The following is a 15,933-nucleotide window of genomic DNA, read 5'->3' on the forward strand; positions in this document are numbered from 1 at the left end:
AGGGAGGCTGAAAGAATCTTCCCTCCAGCATTTTGCTTTAATGATAACCAGCTTCATGGCGTGTTTGGTTATCAATTTTTCAATTGTTTTAGGTGTAAATTTACTTAGTTCCTTTTAATGAATTCCTGCTTCGTGAAGGGTGTGCGTAAATCCTGACATCAAGAACTTGACCAAATTTTCTTCATCTTTGTGCATGAGAGTTTATGAGGAGCAAGGATTCCTTTTGCCCGCTTTCAGTCTACATGAGCATTGGGTGGGTATGAGAAAGCATCTCATATCATGGTAGATATGAAGCAGAGAAGGAGGAAGTCCTGTCCCTAGCTACTAGCTCACAGTACCTAAGTGAATGACTTCTGCCATGGTGAGCAGAGACCAGCCTGTCAGATTGAGTGTGTGTGTAGGGGGGTTGGTGGGAGAGGAGGGAAAGAGGGAGAGAGAGGGAGGGATGGGGGGGAAGGGAACGAGGGAGAGGGAGGGGAGGGAAAGAGGGAGAGGGAGGGACGAGAGAGAGAGAGAGAATGAATTTTCTCAGGAAACCTTTCCGGAATGCAGCCCCTGTATTGCATTTTGGCTGCGTTGGCAATTAGAATAAGCTTTTAGAAGAGAAGAAGAAAAGCATGTGTGAGTCAGACTGCTCAGCAGTTTTCATTAGCTCGGAGAGCAGTGATGTGGAGTGTGCCTCTCAGATGGTCAGATGGGATGGACAAAAACCCAGGACACTGTGCTCAACTTGGTGAGACTTATTCTCTGGAGTCTTTTCTTGAACACAAGTAGAAACGGGATTCTGGTGATTTCTGAGCTGAAGTGGGTTTGAGAGGGCTACCAGACGACTGTGTCTGAGTCTTAGAGAGTTCCTGAGCACGGGTTCAACTGTCCTTGGTAGAACCATAGTTCTTAGATGTGCACGGTGCAGGGTAACTCCATGTTGTAGGAGTGGGTATTGTCAAAGTCCAGGATCCATTTCCAGGATGGCCTTTCACATCCCGAGTGAACTGGAAGGGACTCTGGAATCGGTTACTTGTCATTCTGACTTGGTGAACATTCACCTAGCACATCTCTGTTGTTTGGTCATCAGTGCGCATGTGGCCAAGCCATGTGTGAAAACAGGAGGCACAGGAGATTCAAGAATAGCTCTGTAGGGGCAAGGTTGTTATCAATGAGATGGACTTGGGGAGAAGACTTTCTGCTTGTTGCCCTCTGTCTTGCTGACAGATGATCAGAGGACACTCATTGGACAAGGCTATGTGTTGGTCCTGACACACAGGCTTACTTAGGGCATCTGGGTGGGCTACTTACTGGAAAGAACATGATACTAGGAAATTATTGGAAGTACTGGCCTTTCTACAGAGGTCTAGTTCATACTTGGATTATCCATCTTCAGAGGCCTGACCTTCTCATGGGTAGGGAGACATGGCTGTGGAACTCACCGCTTTCCTCCTGTCGTCGAGTACTGGCATGGAGATGTTCGTCTGCTTGAGAAGGAGATTAAAATGACAGGAGATACAGGCTTCTTCTGTCTTTGCTCTGGGCTATGCATTGTGATTTATAATGTGTTTATTTATAACCTCAGTTTATGGAGAACTTCATTATAGAATCCCAGGAAGGGAAAACATAGCATGAATTTCAGAGTACGTATTTTAAAAATATTATTTTGAAAAAATTCGATTTAATGATGTTTGCGATAAGCACAACTACCGATGTGCTTAATAACCAAAGTAAGGAAGAAATTGCAGACATAATGTGTGTGTGGTCCTGGAACACTGACTTAGTGGTTAAAATGCTACCTTTGGAAGAGGGAGGGCTGCTGGGCGATGGTGGCGCACGCCTTTAATCCCAGCACCTGAGAGGCAGAGGCAGAGTGAGTTCGAGGCCAGCCTCGTCTACAAGAGCTAGTTCCAGGATAGGCTCTGTCTCAACAAACAAACAAACAAACAAAAAACCAAAAACAAACAAACAAAAATCTAAATTCATTCCACACATCCTGAAATTTTCTGGAGGACCAAGAAGGCTGAGTCTGATGAAGCAAAACTTGGCTGATACACTCCTCCTAGACAAAGGGGTAGAGAGAACAGTCCTTACTGGAGAAAACCACGGGGCTGACAATACTACCCAACATTTAAAAAGGGGGGGGAAGAGGGATGGAGGGCCAGAGTTTGGTTCACCCCGAATATAATCCATATAAATGCCTGGGAGACACGACAGCCTGCCTGGGCTTCCAGTCTGGGGAGGCTGAGACAGGAGATCCCCAAAGTAAGCTGACTAGCAAGACAAACCTTTAGCAAGACGCTTGCTTAGAGAATGAGGAGGAAGTGCTGTTGAGGACAATTTATGACATCGAGCTTGGCTTACACATGCAAGCACATATGCTCTTGCACCCCCATGTCTGCTCGCATGCTTGCAAATAATGCACACCGTGCATACATAAACATGGCAAAAGGGAAGGACAATAGAGCTGGTTAGAACTGATGGAACTCTGAGTGCTATTAGGACCCTGGACCTCTTGTGACATCCGCTCTCGTTGATGAAACAGAAAGCTTTGAGGTCAGAGGTCTCACATTTGCGTTCACATTTTGTCACTCACTGCTGGGGAGATCTTGGCTTACCCACCTTTGCTGTGGTTTTTCTCCCACACTGGTGGTTGTACCTGCGGCAGGTAAGTGTATGCTGAAATATTTCATGAGACGTTGACCATTTGACCCTCTACCTTTCGCAGGGACCTCCGGAACAACCTGATTAGCAGGATAGCCCCTGGTGCCTTTTGGGGACTGTCGTCGCTGAAGAGATTGTGAGTTTTGAATTGCTTGCTTGGAAGTCTGAACCATTACTTTTATCGCTAGCAGTGAACTCCAGCTTGACAAAAGAGACTCATCTGGCCAGGTCCCCGGCAGAACAGAGAGGATTTAAGTGTTCCATCAGTATGCTTTGGGTGCTTCTCTTACACTAACAAACGCATTATCATGTCAGCACTGTAGCTGTAACTACTGTGGAGGCAATCCTCGGGCTATGACTGCAGGATTCAAACTGTATATCTTTTGAATCCCAGAAATCCAGGCTTTCCATTAATGGGGTAATGGCTTGCCATTTCCTTGTGTGTTTTTACTTGGGAGCATAAAGAGTCTGTTTTATTGCTCTGAAAGCTCACCTCCTGCTAGTTTCTCACATTGGAAGGTGCCTGCACTAAAGATACGTAGACCATCCTCCACTCTGTTCCCTGTAAAGACAGCTACTGTGCACTGGCTATGTACACACACCCACTTCTCTGGAACAGCTCACAGCCTCTCGATGTGAGTGAGAAGGTGGACCGGAGGACTGACCTCCTAAGTGCCATGTCTGGACTTTGATGACAAAATACTGACCAAAGAGAGAGAATTAGGTTTGTTAACGTGCATGTGCTATACAGTGTGGGCAAAGAGTCAGGAATGACTGGCTGGCTGCCAGACAGCGACTTGTTATTACTCTGCTTCACCGAGACGCTTCAAGAAGGAATGATACTATTTTTGGAGAAGAAGCAGGATGAAGGAAAGGGACTCTTGAGTCTGTGCGTAGTTAGATAAATGAAGAATTAATGATAAGCCCCGATAAGCCCTGCCCCGTCAGGAACTGGATCTGGGCCAAGCTTGTTTTAATCATTCTTCCCAGTAACTGCTGCTTACAGTTCATGTTTTCCCTCCGACTTCTTCCTTCTATGCCGTCACATATTCGCTGTGTTCCCGTGTGGTCCACACCACTGTCTTCACAGCCGTTTGGGTAGCAGAAAGGTCAATGCTTATAACACCTCCATGCCAAGATACAGGCCAGAGGAAGTAGGCTGTCAGTAAAAGACAGTTCAGTGACAACGTTTTCAACAAACCTCTGGCTCCTGCTTTAGTTCCTTATCCTAAATAATGTCTCAAGTACCTCCATCTAAAAGTTTAACAATCTTGTTCAGTAGCGTTTAAGTTAATTGCTGGTAATTGTGCAGGGTTCTGCCTTAGCCTGCTTGCATTGCTTTGCACAGTAAGTGCTCTTCTGGTGTTCCTGTCTTGGAAGGTAATTGCCATTTACAGTCTCCTTCCTGCCAGCAAATACATTCTTAATTCCAAGCAGCTGACTTGTAATTGCGCTTACGGCGTGCAGCTTGCAGCTGAAGGAGTCCTACGTGGGACTTAGTGGGATGGAAAGATAGCCCTGTAGTTAGTAGTTAACGGCTGCGAGTTTTTTTTTTTTTTTTTTTTTTAACAGACCCAGACTCTCTTTCTTGCAAAGCTTCAGGTCATTCATTTCAGTGGCCACACAAAGTGTTTGTCAGTGTCCATGCTTTGGTCTGTAGGTATAGATAATTGGAGTCAGGAAGATTTAGTAGCTGTAGAAAGATAAACTACCAGGAGTAGTTGAAACTCGAACCCATTCACACTTTCTTCTCTGCTTTCTCAACGAATTTAAGTTGATCCTCAATCGAAATGAAAACTCATTATCAATACCTAAATTCCATTTAAGTAGGGGAAGCTATAATGAAATTGTTTCCCAAAGAGTCAATGGTAATTACATCACTTAAAGCTCAGAAGAAGTGGGGCTAGGATAATGAATAGGACCGAAACACGCTTGTTCAAGCAACAGCCCACAAGATGATACCTCATTTTCTTAAACTGCAAAACCTAGAAATAAAAGGAAAATCCACTTTAAAAAATCCCACATGATTAAATGCTTGGCTTTAAGATTGTAAGGAGCTTGAGCTACCCAAGCCGAGAGCAAGCTTTGTGTGGCTTAAGGTTACTTTAGCCATAAAAGAGGGAAACCAGAACTAAAACATCCTGTTCTGCTGGATAACTTAGGGTGGCCTTGGAATGCATAGGGGCAAACTCACGGAGGAGGGACCCAGGTTTCATGCTCCGTGCTTTGAATTTATCATCAAATGCATGTGTTTTGTGTTGTGAATTTAGCAGCATTTGTTTGGAAATGAGCACTCTACCCTCCCCCCCTTTTTTATAGTGTAACTCAAAGGGTAGCAAAGGATGTTGTTTGTGTGGGAAAATCATGTGGACTTTAGAAGAAATAGAAGAGTATTTTTGAGATTTTGGTTTACAGAAGTTTCTAATTTCTCCATAATATTCTAAGTGAATTCAGTTACTCAGAGTGTAACAACTGATAACAGGAATGATTCATCACAGGTTTTTCTTTTTTCCCCCCCAGAGTTAGAAACAAAGATTGAAAGGTGTGCCAGCCATGCCGGGGAAAAGTTTGAAATTGCCTTTCTGTAGAAAGTGTTTTCACTAGCACCCTGGTTAAATGGAAACTCCAGCGTGTTCCTTGTTCCAGGTGTGAATTTCAGTAAGAGAGCACAGAAGCAATACAAGTATTAGCTAGAGTCTCACAGGGCCAGTGAGAGGGCCCCACAGGCAAAGCCCTTGTCGGGCAAGCCTTACGTGAGTTCCATCCACGGACACAGCCTGGAAGGAGAGAACCGCCTCCCGAAAGTTGTCCGTCAACCTCCACGTGACGCTGTGTCACTTGGGTGCTTTGTGCTTATGCTTGCTCTCCCACATCGTCATAAATAATAGTTAATAAGTATGCATAAATAAAAAGGAGGACACTTTATAGATTTATCACAGGAAATATTTCGAGGGCGGCAGGTGCTAGGAGTCGTTAGGCATTAGGGTGGGCTGGCAGAATGGCTAGGCTGTTACCCTAGGAATTTTAAAAACATCCAGATGTTGTTAAAATCATCTGGCTTGAGAGTGAATGACAGATTTGTGAGGTCAAAACTAAGTTAGTGTTTCTCCTCATCATTTCTACTTAGAGTGTCTGAGTATCTAAAGGATGGGGTTATAAAAGTCATGTTTGTTAATGCGATTTGATGATTGGGCCACGTTCTGAGTCCTCTCCCTTGACTGACTCTGCAGGGCATCTCAGGAGTTCTAGCACATAGTAAGATAGAGTGGGTCTTGTTTTACTACTCCAGTGTTGTCTTGAATAATTTCATAGAGTAAGTGGTTGAAATATAATGAAATAGTATCCTGTGTGTGTGTGCCAGAGGAAGGTAAACCAAGAACCATTTTCTGGAGTGCTGTTTGTATCTCACTTGAGGGGGGATACAGAAAAGAAGGGAGTTAATGTTCTTCTTTTTTTTTTAAATTTTTTTATTGATAAAAGGAGGATAAAGAAAAGAAAAAAAAACAAATTTCCACCTCCTCCCACCAGCCTCCCATTTCCCTCCCCCTCCTCCCACTCTTCTCCCCCTCCTCCCACTCTTCTCCCCCTCCTCCCACCCCTCTCCCCTTCCCCCCATTCCTCTCCCCCTCCCTTTCCAGTCCAAAGAGCTGTCAGGGTTCCCTGCCCTGTGGTAAGTCCTAGGTCCTCCCCCCTCCATCCATATCTAGGAAGGTGAACATCCAGACTGGCTAGGCTCCCACCAAGCCAGCACATTGCGTAGGATCAAAACCGCGTGCCATTGTCCTTGGCGTCTCATCAGCCCTCATTGTTCGCCATGTTCCGAGAGTCCAGTTTTATCCCATGCTTCTTCTGGTAACAGTCCAGCTGGCCTTGGTGAGCTCCCAGTAGATCATCTCCACTGTCTCAGTGGGTGGGTGCACTCCTCGTGGTCCCGACATCCTTGCTCATGTTCTCACTCCTTCTGCTCCTCATTGGGACCTTGGGAGCTCAGTCCAGTGCTCCAGTGTGGGTCTCTGTCTCTATCTCCATCCATCGCCAGATGCAACTTCACAATGATGTCTCACTAGGTGCCCTGATCGCAACTCCTTGCTGCTTGGTTCGCTCGCAGACAAAGGGCCCACCCTGCTTGCTGCAGGCGGGCTATGGGGACAAAGAAGCCCCCGAGCTCCCCTTTACCCTACACTTGGGGTTAGGACCCAGCGCCCAAGCAGGCAGAGCAGGGAGGCGCTCTGCCACCAAGGAAGGGAGGGGGGAGAGAAACGGGGTGGGGAGATCTGGATGTAAGCTGGATGGGATAGGAATAGAGAGGAGGTACCGGGCCGGGAGTTAATGTTCTTGACCCGAATCGGAATCTATCAGAGCTATATTAATTAAGAGAACTAAAGAAAGTCATCCCTTCCCCTTTCCCTTAGGGACCTGACAAACAACCGAATAGGTTGTCTGAACGCAGACATTTTCCGAGGACTCACCAATCTGGTTCGGCTGTAAGTACCTTTTCTACTCTGAAAATTTAAGATATTTGAACCAGTAGGTACCGAGGAGTTTCTGAACATCAGTGGCATGTTAATTAAGTAGCAACTTTAGGCCTTGTAGAAGCCACAGAGACAGGAGGCTTACTACTGGGTCATGGGATGTTGTATCCTCAGAAGATGGGTTGAGAATCCCTTAGCAGACACGCTTAGGACCAGAGTGTTTCCTACTTGAGGAGATCTTCTGTGCACAAGGACATACTTTGCAGGTGAGATGCAAATGGAAATGCAGATTTTTTTCTCTTTCATAATCAGCCCCTAATCAGAGCCTGGAGATAATCTTACACAATATTTTAAATGCTCAGTTGCATGAAACACAAGTTTCATGATATAAAATTTTCCATGCTGTTGTCATGGAGCTCAAATATTTTGGGGCATGTTGGATTTCAGATTTTCAGATTAAGGATTTATAATATATCTTCTCCCCACACCAGTCCTGCCATCTCCCTGGAGACCCTTGTGTACTGATTCTGAGTGTTAGTGCTTGTGGGATAGCAGGACTCCATCCCAACCCAGGAACCCCTTGTGTGGGTGTCAGTGACTCCCCCCACCATCGTTTTCTTCCCTCTCTCCACAGGTGGCACTCCCTCCCACACAGTAGGATTCAGTCCATACCTCAGAGGAGAGCTTGGCGTATTCACAACCCCCACATTTCTGTCCTGTGCCCTTTCTGTGTTCTGTTCTGCCCCATCTCCCCTTCTCAGATAATCTAAATTTATCTGTCTCTGGCACACAGAACAGATCTCCTGGTTTTTGAATGATGCTGCCAGGTTTCCCAAAGACCACCATGCTTCTTTAATGTTAGAAACCCACGGAGCATGTTCTGTCTATCCTGAAGATTTACCACCAATATTGAGTGCCCATTTTCTTTCTTTTTAACTTGACGGTTACAGCAGTACAAGTTAATATCATATTGTTCTTTTTACCTGTGTGCCATATCCGTAACTTGTCAAATTTTAAATATATCTTATCTTTCCTATGCATGGAAAAATGCCTTATCTTAAACAAACAAACAAACAAAAAACAAACAAACAAACAAACAAACAAACGTTAAAGAAACATGGGGTGCCTATTTTTTACCTCTACCTGCCAGAAGCACTACCCCAAGTAAGACATGTGTCGTCTTTACTCTAGTTCCTGAGCATGTCATCAGGCAGCCAGCGCGCAGCCCATCTCACTATAACACTACTGCTGTCGAGTTTACTCCGTTTGCCCAGTGTAGCATTTGGCTGGCAGCAGGCCAAGAGAGGGGATCGACCTCATCTGAGGTCCTAGTTGCCCTGTGCACCGAGTCCTCCCAGCCCCAGGGCTTATTTACTCTGCCCACATCTCTCCAGTCTTGGTGTGTGATTGGTTGCTGCTGACCACGAAGACCACTCTTTCAACGTTTGTTTCTTTTCTGAATGATCCCAAGTGAACATCGGCGCAGGCATTCTAGTGGGGAATTTATAAGGAATGTTAGGTTTTCCTGATACTGGGAAGAAGAATCTTACTTAGCATTAAGGTATTTTTTAAGGCTTTTGCCTATTACAATGTGTAGTGTACACTGAAGACCACTACCCTCCTCAGGAGGTATTTACTCGTCCCCTCTTCTGTATAAGAATTCAAGCAACTTTCATGAATTCCTTATTACTTTTTGTTCATATCATAGGATATTCGAGACAATATCAAATAGTAAGTGATGTGTTTGCTAAGTATTTTAAAAAGTGAACCTATTTCCTCTTTTCCCCTAGAAACCTTTCAGGAAATTTGTTTACGTCACTGTCTCAAGGAACTTTTGATTATCTTGGCTCATTGCGATCTTTGTAAGTAAGAATTCTTTGTTGTATTTAATTTATATTCAGTTGGGGGGGGCAGACAATGGTTTTGTAGCTTAAGAGGTTTCATGAGAAATGTCTCGCAAATTTTCAAAACTTTTGCTTTTACGGGAGCCAGTACCTGACCTGAAGCTCGTGAGGTGAATCTCAGGGATTTTTCAAACCAAGATGACCATCACCTGAGAATGTGTCCCTCCCAACTGTAGTAAAAATGAATGAACTGGTGGCAGTTGTGTCTCATGACTTAATTTTCAGATCCAGAAGTTTTTGTTGTTGACTAACTAAATGCCTAAAGTATAGCTCATTCATAGCCCATTCATTCCTCCTTAAAGACTCATTCTGGGACAACTTTATACATAAAGGATTTAATTCTGTCCCGTAATTTCTGCTCCACATTAAATGTCCAGCTTGTTACTGATATTCCTAGGAATGTTTATTGAGAAGTCCGTCCACGTAAGATCACATTCACACAGTTCTCTGTAATTATATAGATTATTTTGTCTGTCGCAAATAGAGGCTGCAAAGGAATCATGTTGGAAAATTAACTCTGTTTCCAGATAATCATTATTCTATTTCAACCTATAAATTATACTGACTTTTGTTAGAATCACAGTCAAACTGTTTATCACATTGTCATTATGTATAATTTATTGGGTTGAGTCATTTTCCAGGGAACTGTTTCTTTACCAGATGCCTTTGTTCAGTATATGTTGGCCCCTAGCCCCAGTGTTGGCAATTAGACCTAGGCCTTTGCACGTGCAGGCAAGCGTCCTACCACCAAGCCACACCCTTGACATTAAATAAGATGGCAAAGGATAACCTTGCTTTTGAGCCTTAGTTATAAGAATCTGGGAAGTAATTTCATCAAGGAAATGGGAGACATTGGCAGTGTTTTTACATGGCAGGATTTATGATTAGAAATACATCAAGCCATTCTTTTGAAAATATTTTAAAATTCATTATTTTTGTGCTGTACTGTATCCTTCTCCTCTCCTGATGTTTTGGCTAAAATTATGAGATGACCCCATGTGCTAGCAAGCCGTGTATTAGAAGAGTGCTCATCTATGCTCTTTGTTGATTTATTTTAAGATTCACATTCCTTAAACTCAAATAGGGTTGAGTTCGTACTGATGCTTTGTTGCTTCTATTAGATATGCCATGGTGGCAGGGATAGTCTCCACAGTTAGTTCTGTTAGCTAGAGTCATTATCCTGTGCATTATAATGGTAGCCGTTGTTTAGTGAAAGGAATGTCACATTAATGGGCTGATAACTTAATCTTTTGGCAAGGCCAAATTGGAGTGTTCTGTTAAATTTATGGTTTCTGCATTCATATTGATTTTAAAGTATTGTTCGCCTTGCTTTCTATGTAGAGTCACCCAGTGCATAGCAGAAGAATGCCATAAAGTGGTCCCCACCTAAGAGCTCACAGTTTACTCAGATGTCCAGGATGTAACCACAGAATGGTCCTTTAGTCCTTTATGTTCCTGCCAGTATTAGCAGTAGAATTGGCAGCATTTAGGCCAAGAACATGGCAGTGATGTGGTAAAATTTGGGAAGGCTTCAAGATCCCAAATTATTATCAAGTGTTTTACAGTAAAAGGAAAGGGCTTGATAGGGTGGGTTAGGACCTGGTCAGAAGAAGGGCCTCAGGATCGGGAGACACGGTGCATAGAACAGGGATAACCAGGATTCCTGACGAGTATGTCATTCTGTTGACTTATTTCAACGTTGATCATAAGTAGTCCTAGGATTGTGGGAGGTATTGGAGTGCTGGACAAGAGGGCTTTGGAAACGGACTATAACCAGTTGACAGGCTGCGCCTTGTGCTTTACACAAAAACGGTTAACTGTTAAAACACAATGGAACCAGTACAGAGCCCAGCTGCTACATGATGCCGTTCACTGTTGTCTTAATCTGTGCGTTACAGAGAATTTCAGACTGAGTACCTTCTGTGTGACTGTAATATACTGTGGATGCATCGCTGGGTAAAGGAGAGGAACATCACTGTGCGGGACACCAGGTGTGTTTATCCTAAGTCACTGCAGGCCCAGCCAGTCACGGGGGTGAAGCAGGAGCTGTTAACATGCGGTAAGAGAGAAACCAAACTGAGGAGACTTTACTATGTTTGATTTGCTACCATGTTTTTCTTGACAGATTCTGAAGTTCTTCGGACAGAATCTCAGCACAACAATTAATCTCAGTGTAAACCAGTGATTAGTCTAGCCAGATTAGAGAACAGTTCTTCCATTGGCCTCCAGGGTAGCTGTTCTTGGTTCTGAACAGCTTGATTCATGCGAACCCATTTCAGATAGTCGCAGGGTGCTCATGTATTCTACAGTTGGCAAATGGAGAACTCGGTGAGAGGAATCCAGGCACAGGATGCTTTCACAGTGTTTGTTGGTAGGAGTGGGGTTCCATCAGAGCCTTTGTGGTTGTGGTTTGTAGTTTGTGTTTTGTTGTGTTGGGGATCAAACTAAGCCTTGCACATGGCAGGCCAGTGTCCTAATGTCACACCCTTAGTCACACAATGTGACCTTTGAACTACAGTTCAGCAGTATGTGTCTGTATCTTAGGGTGAAATCAAAGGAATATAAATATAAACATATGCTGAAGTTCATAATAATAAAGAAATAGTTGAATGACTTTGGGCATATCTATTGAGTGTGTAACATGCAATTATTGGAAAAGTCATGATATTTTTGCAAGTGTCTGCAGACATGAGAGAAACCGCACAATTACTGTGTGTGAAATGATAAAATGCACAATAGGAACTGAATGTGACACATGATGGACATGAAATAAATGATCTCGTCTTTTTCCCCTTTCTCTTTATTACCAATAGTATTGCCATTTTACAGTCAAGATATGTTCTCTGAATGTGAAAGAGAAAACTCAGGGAGAACAAACTGCGTGTCTGCTTTCAGGCTGTTCACGAACGGCTGGTGTTGAGAGCTTAGTGTTTGACTTCTGTACCTTTTCCTGTATTTTGTAAAAAAAAAAAAAAAGCCATCATATTCCTAAAGCTAACTTTCTGAAAGTTAAAATAGCGTACGCTTACTTCTTTGTATAACGCAGAGCCCGCTGGTGCATTATGGAGCCGTAACTGTCATGTAACTGCTTTCTCCCAGCTGCATTTTTAGCTTGTTAATAATTCCCCACTTCATTAATAACACAGTGATTAATTTCTTTGTATATATTTTCGCATATTTTCAATTTTGATTTCCACACATTACCGCTGACAGCAGAATTGTGTTAGATTAATGAACTAAGTATTTTAAGGTCTTTAATGAATCAGTAGTATTTGTATACTTTTTTTTTACATATATACATATACATATATATGTATATATATAAAATCCCCTTTTCTGATACTGGAAGGAGTTGTAATCCTTTTAAATAGTGATTGAAATAAGGGACTTATTTTTTAAAATTTTTCTTTAAATTTAAATTTTAAAATTTTCTACTATATGCATAACTTTATAGGCAGAAGAAATCATTTTAATGCAAGGAAATATGATTTTCAAAAAATGTTTCTTAAAATGATAGCCAGAAGCATTTATTCTCCCCCAGCTCCGGTCTCTAGACTTCAGCATCTTATGATTTGGCCTCTTTCTTTGCTTCTGTGTTTGTCCGGTGGTGTTAAGGACATCCCTGGAAAGGAGGGGTTCTGAATACCAGACATGAATGTCAGATGGTTCCATTTTCAGCTTTGTTCCCATTCGTGATGTGTTACTTTGTTTCTGCTATAACAAAATATGCAAAGATGAGTAACGTTCTAAATAAGAGAGGTTCATTTACTAGTTCAGTTTTGGAGTGAGGGTCAAGATCATGCTTCTGTAGTGTTTTGCTTATGACGAAGGCCTCATGATAATGGCATCATGGTGGGAGTAGATGACATCTCAAACAGAAGGCCACACTGTTAGGAGTCAGGCTCTGGCTGCTATACCAGCTCATCCTCATCAACTCGATCCAGGAGACCAGTTTCCGAGGGCAGCACCTCTAGTGCCCTCATACCCTCCCAGGAGACTCATCATCTTGTCCATTGCTGTACTGGGTACCAGGTTTCCAGGACATGACCCTGGGAGCACATTGCTATGATTTGATTCAGTAGTCACATTGGTACTAGCATTAGAGTGCTGGTCCTGAGGAATGTTTGTGCTTCTGTTTTTGTCAATTTCCACAGAGCATCTCTAGCTTCTAAAGGTAGTGCGTGAATTGCTTTAGCTTTCGTTCACTCTGTTCTTTGTTTCTCTCTCTCTAGATCCTCCCCTTGAACTGCCATCTTTCTACATGACGCCATCTCATCGCCAGGTTGTGTTTGAAGGAGATAGCCTGCCTTTCCAGTGCATGGCATCATACATAGACCAGGACATGCAAGTGCTGTGGTATCAGGATGGGCGCATCGTCGAGACTGATGAGTCTCAAGGGATCTTTGTGGAGAAAAACATGATTCACAACTGCTCCTTGATTGCGAGGTACAGTGTCCCTGGGTTTGTTACCCTTTGGGAGTTGCAGTGCTTAACTGGAAATTAATTAACCATCTCCTCATCCAGTTTTGGAAGAAAAAGCTGAATATAAAAGAGAAGCACTTAAAGTCGAAGTCTTTTTCTTTAAAGTTTTAAGAGGAAAATGTAAACTTTTAGTGCCAAACCTAATTGCTAACCATTTCTGCTGCTAAACTTTTATTTCTCATTGAGGAATCACCACACTTCCACTACTTCATCCTCTGATTAATGCTATGTTTTAAGATACTTTATCTCCCCACCTACTTACTGTTAGTGTAAGAGTATAATTCTGAGCTGTCAGCCCCATGGCTTGTTAGTCTGAATGAACTCAATAAAGTACAAAAACAGCTTAAAATTATTGTGTGTATTATCACTCGGGAGTCCTGGGAGTGAGAGATCCTCTTTGTTCTCTCTCCTTGGCTTGCTCACTGCCTACTTGCCTGCCTAGAGTTTGGCTGGAATTTTTGCTAGAGTAAGCTGCAGTTTCCACACAGCCAAGGCAAGGATGCTGGGAGAAACTTGCTGAGAAAGACGGTTCTTTGAACCTAAAATCAACTCGGGGAATTTTAGGAATGCATTTTTTTTTTATTTTACAGTTTCTTTTTTGAAAACCTGTACCTCTTTCCTGGAAGCATATTTTCATTTTATGTCTTCTAATGTTTAGAATAGATGCTTCTACACTCTTGCTCTCCAACTCCAGTATATGAGTCGTCTTTCATGGGGAGGGGTCATCACTCCTGACTACTTTTTTTTTTTTTTTGAATATGTTGTAAGGATGAGGGCCTGCTTGTTCATCCCAGCTGCCCGAGTAGCTTACACCTGAAATAAAAACACAGAAATTGCCTGGCCCATTATCTCTAGCCTCTTAGTGGCTAACTCTCACATCTCAGTTTTACCCATTTCTATTAATGGGTTGTATTGCCACATGACTGTGGCGTTACCAGCAAGATTCTAACCAGCGTCTGTCTGAGGCGGAGGATCCATGACTTCTCTGTGACTCTGATTTCTTTCAACCAGAATTCAGTTCTGTCTTCTCCACCTACCTAAGTTCCGCCCTATCAACTAGGCCAAGTCAGTTTTTTTTATTCATTAACCAACCAATGAAAGCAACACACAAACAGAAGGGACTCCTACAACATGAATATAGTTTTAAAAAGTATTTGTACAGTAATTATGTTGGGTTAAACCCCTGACTTTATTATAAATGTGTGATGAAGAAAATACTGATAAAGTATTCAAATTGCGGCTTACTCTGGCCCACTGAGAATTGACATTTTTCAGTAGTCACATTTCAAATGATTATGTAAGCATTTGTGGAATATCATGTTTGTATTGCTTCTTAGCTCACAGAATCTAAAATATTTACACTCTCGTCATGGAACATATTCCATGACTCCATTCTTCTGGTTCTGTTATATTCCTCTTAGGAGAATGAAATTTTATTTGGCTGGACAGTTAGTTTGGCTAACCTCCCACTTCTGGCTCTGTGTCTCTGGAGGTGGTGACTGAAATACACGCATGTTTAGTGCAGGTGTCACTGGGGTTGAAACGCATGGCTGCACACATGCTAGGGAAATACTCTTCACGGAGCTCCATCCATAGCCCTTGAATATATTCCCTGTGTCAGACATCTCAACTTTTACTTTTACTCTGGTATTCTGTTTTTTCAGGCTCCAAAAGTTGTGTATTTCTGGTGTTAGAGGAGCCTTGGGCCAAAGCCATTATTTCCCATTGCCAATCCCTTCTTCCTCCATCAAATCGTATTTAGTTTCTGTCTGCTTTTGCTCAACTTTTTGTGCATCCTAGTACAGAATCCACATACTTCCACTTCATTAATGTGTTCAGAGCTGCGGCTGCCGACTGCAGGAAGAAGCTTAATAGGGGCTCGGCCTTAGCTTCTGAACTCCTTATTAGGGGTGCTGTTAATTTTAAGAAATGATGTATTCATTGTTATACTGTCTTTTCTGTGGTGATAATTACACAGGCATATACATATGTCAAAACTCATCTAATTGCACACTGTTAGGGAGTTTATTGTATAAATAAGCAGTAATTGACACAACACAACAACAAAATTTTAAACATAATAGATTCTTCTATATACAAAGAGCTTTGGTTAATTTAAAAGTCTAAGTTGTATGACTAAAGTGGATTTACTTTATAAATCTGTTTCCAGCATCATGCTTAAAGTATATATAAATCTCTTTTACAGCAGCACAAAACATTAATTCTAAGAGAAACTACTTGGCCTACCATTTTTCTTGGTAGAAACACTTGACTGACATGACAGTGTTCCATATGAAGATGGAGCACCCTTTACCCCAGAAGGTGTAGAGAAAGGAAACACATGGTTGTTGAAGAGGGTGAGGCTGAAACTTATTGATTCCTTATAGGTCTCTTGATGTCACCCATCCTTCATCTGTAAGACTTGA

The 15,933-nt window shown here is 42.6% G+C and overlaps 1 protein-coding gene and 1 non-coding gene across 2 annotated transcripts in view; both read left to right on the forward strand.

The window, feature by feature from the left end:
- The window catches only part of Adgra3 (adhesion G protein-coupled receptor A3), a 106,429-nt gene that overhangs the window by 38,704 nt on the left and 51,792 nt on the right, over window positions 1-15,933 (forward strand). Inside the window, exons 3-7 of the mRNA XM_075943566.1 lie at window positions 2,714-2,785; window positions 7,062-7,133; window positions 8,912-8,983; window positions 10,924-11,084; window positions 13,258-13,471. Of these exons, the coding sequence (XP_075799681.1) occupies window positions 2,714-2,785; window positions 7,062-7,133; window positions 8,912-8,983; window positions 10,924-11,084; window positions 13,258-13,471 (591 nt within the window). The remainder of the gene's footprint in view (window positions 1-2,713; window positions 2,786-7,061; window positions 7,134-8,911; window positions 8,984-10,923; window positions 11,085-13,257; window positions 13,472-15,933) is intronic.
- LOC142833213 (small Cajal body-specific RNA 4) lies at window positions 1,991-2,118 on the forward strand. Its single transcript, XR_012907350.1, has one exon.

Source organism: Microtus pennsylvanicus, chromosome 12 (assembly GCF_037038515.1).
Source record: "Microtus pennsylvanicus isolate mMicPen1 chromosome 12, mMicPen1.hap1, whole genome shotgun sequence".
NCBI lineage: Eukaryota > Metazoa > Chordata > Mammalia > Rodentia > Cricetidae > Microtus > Microtus pennsylvanicus.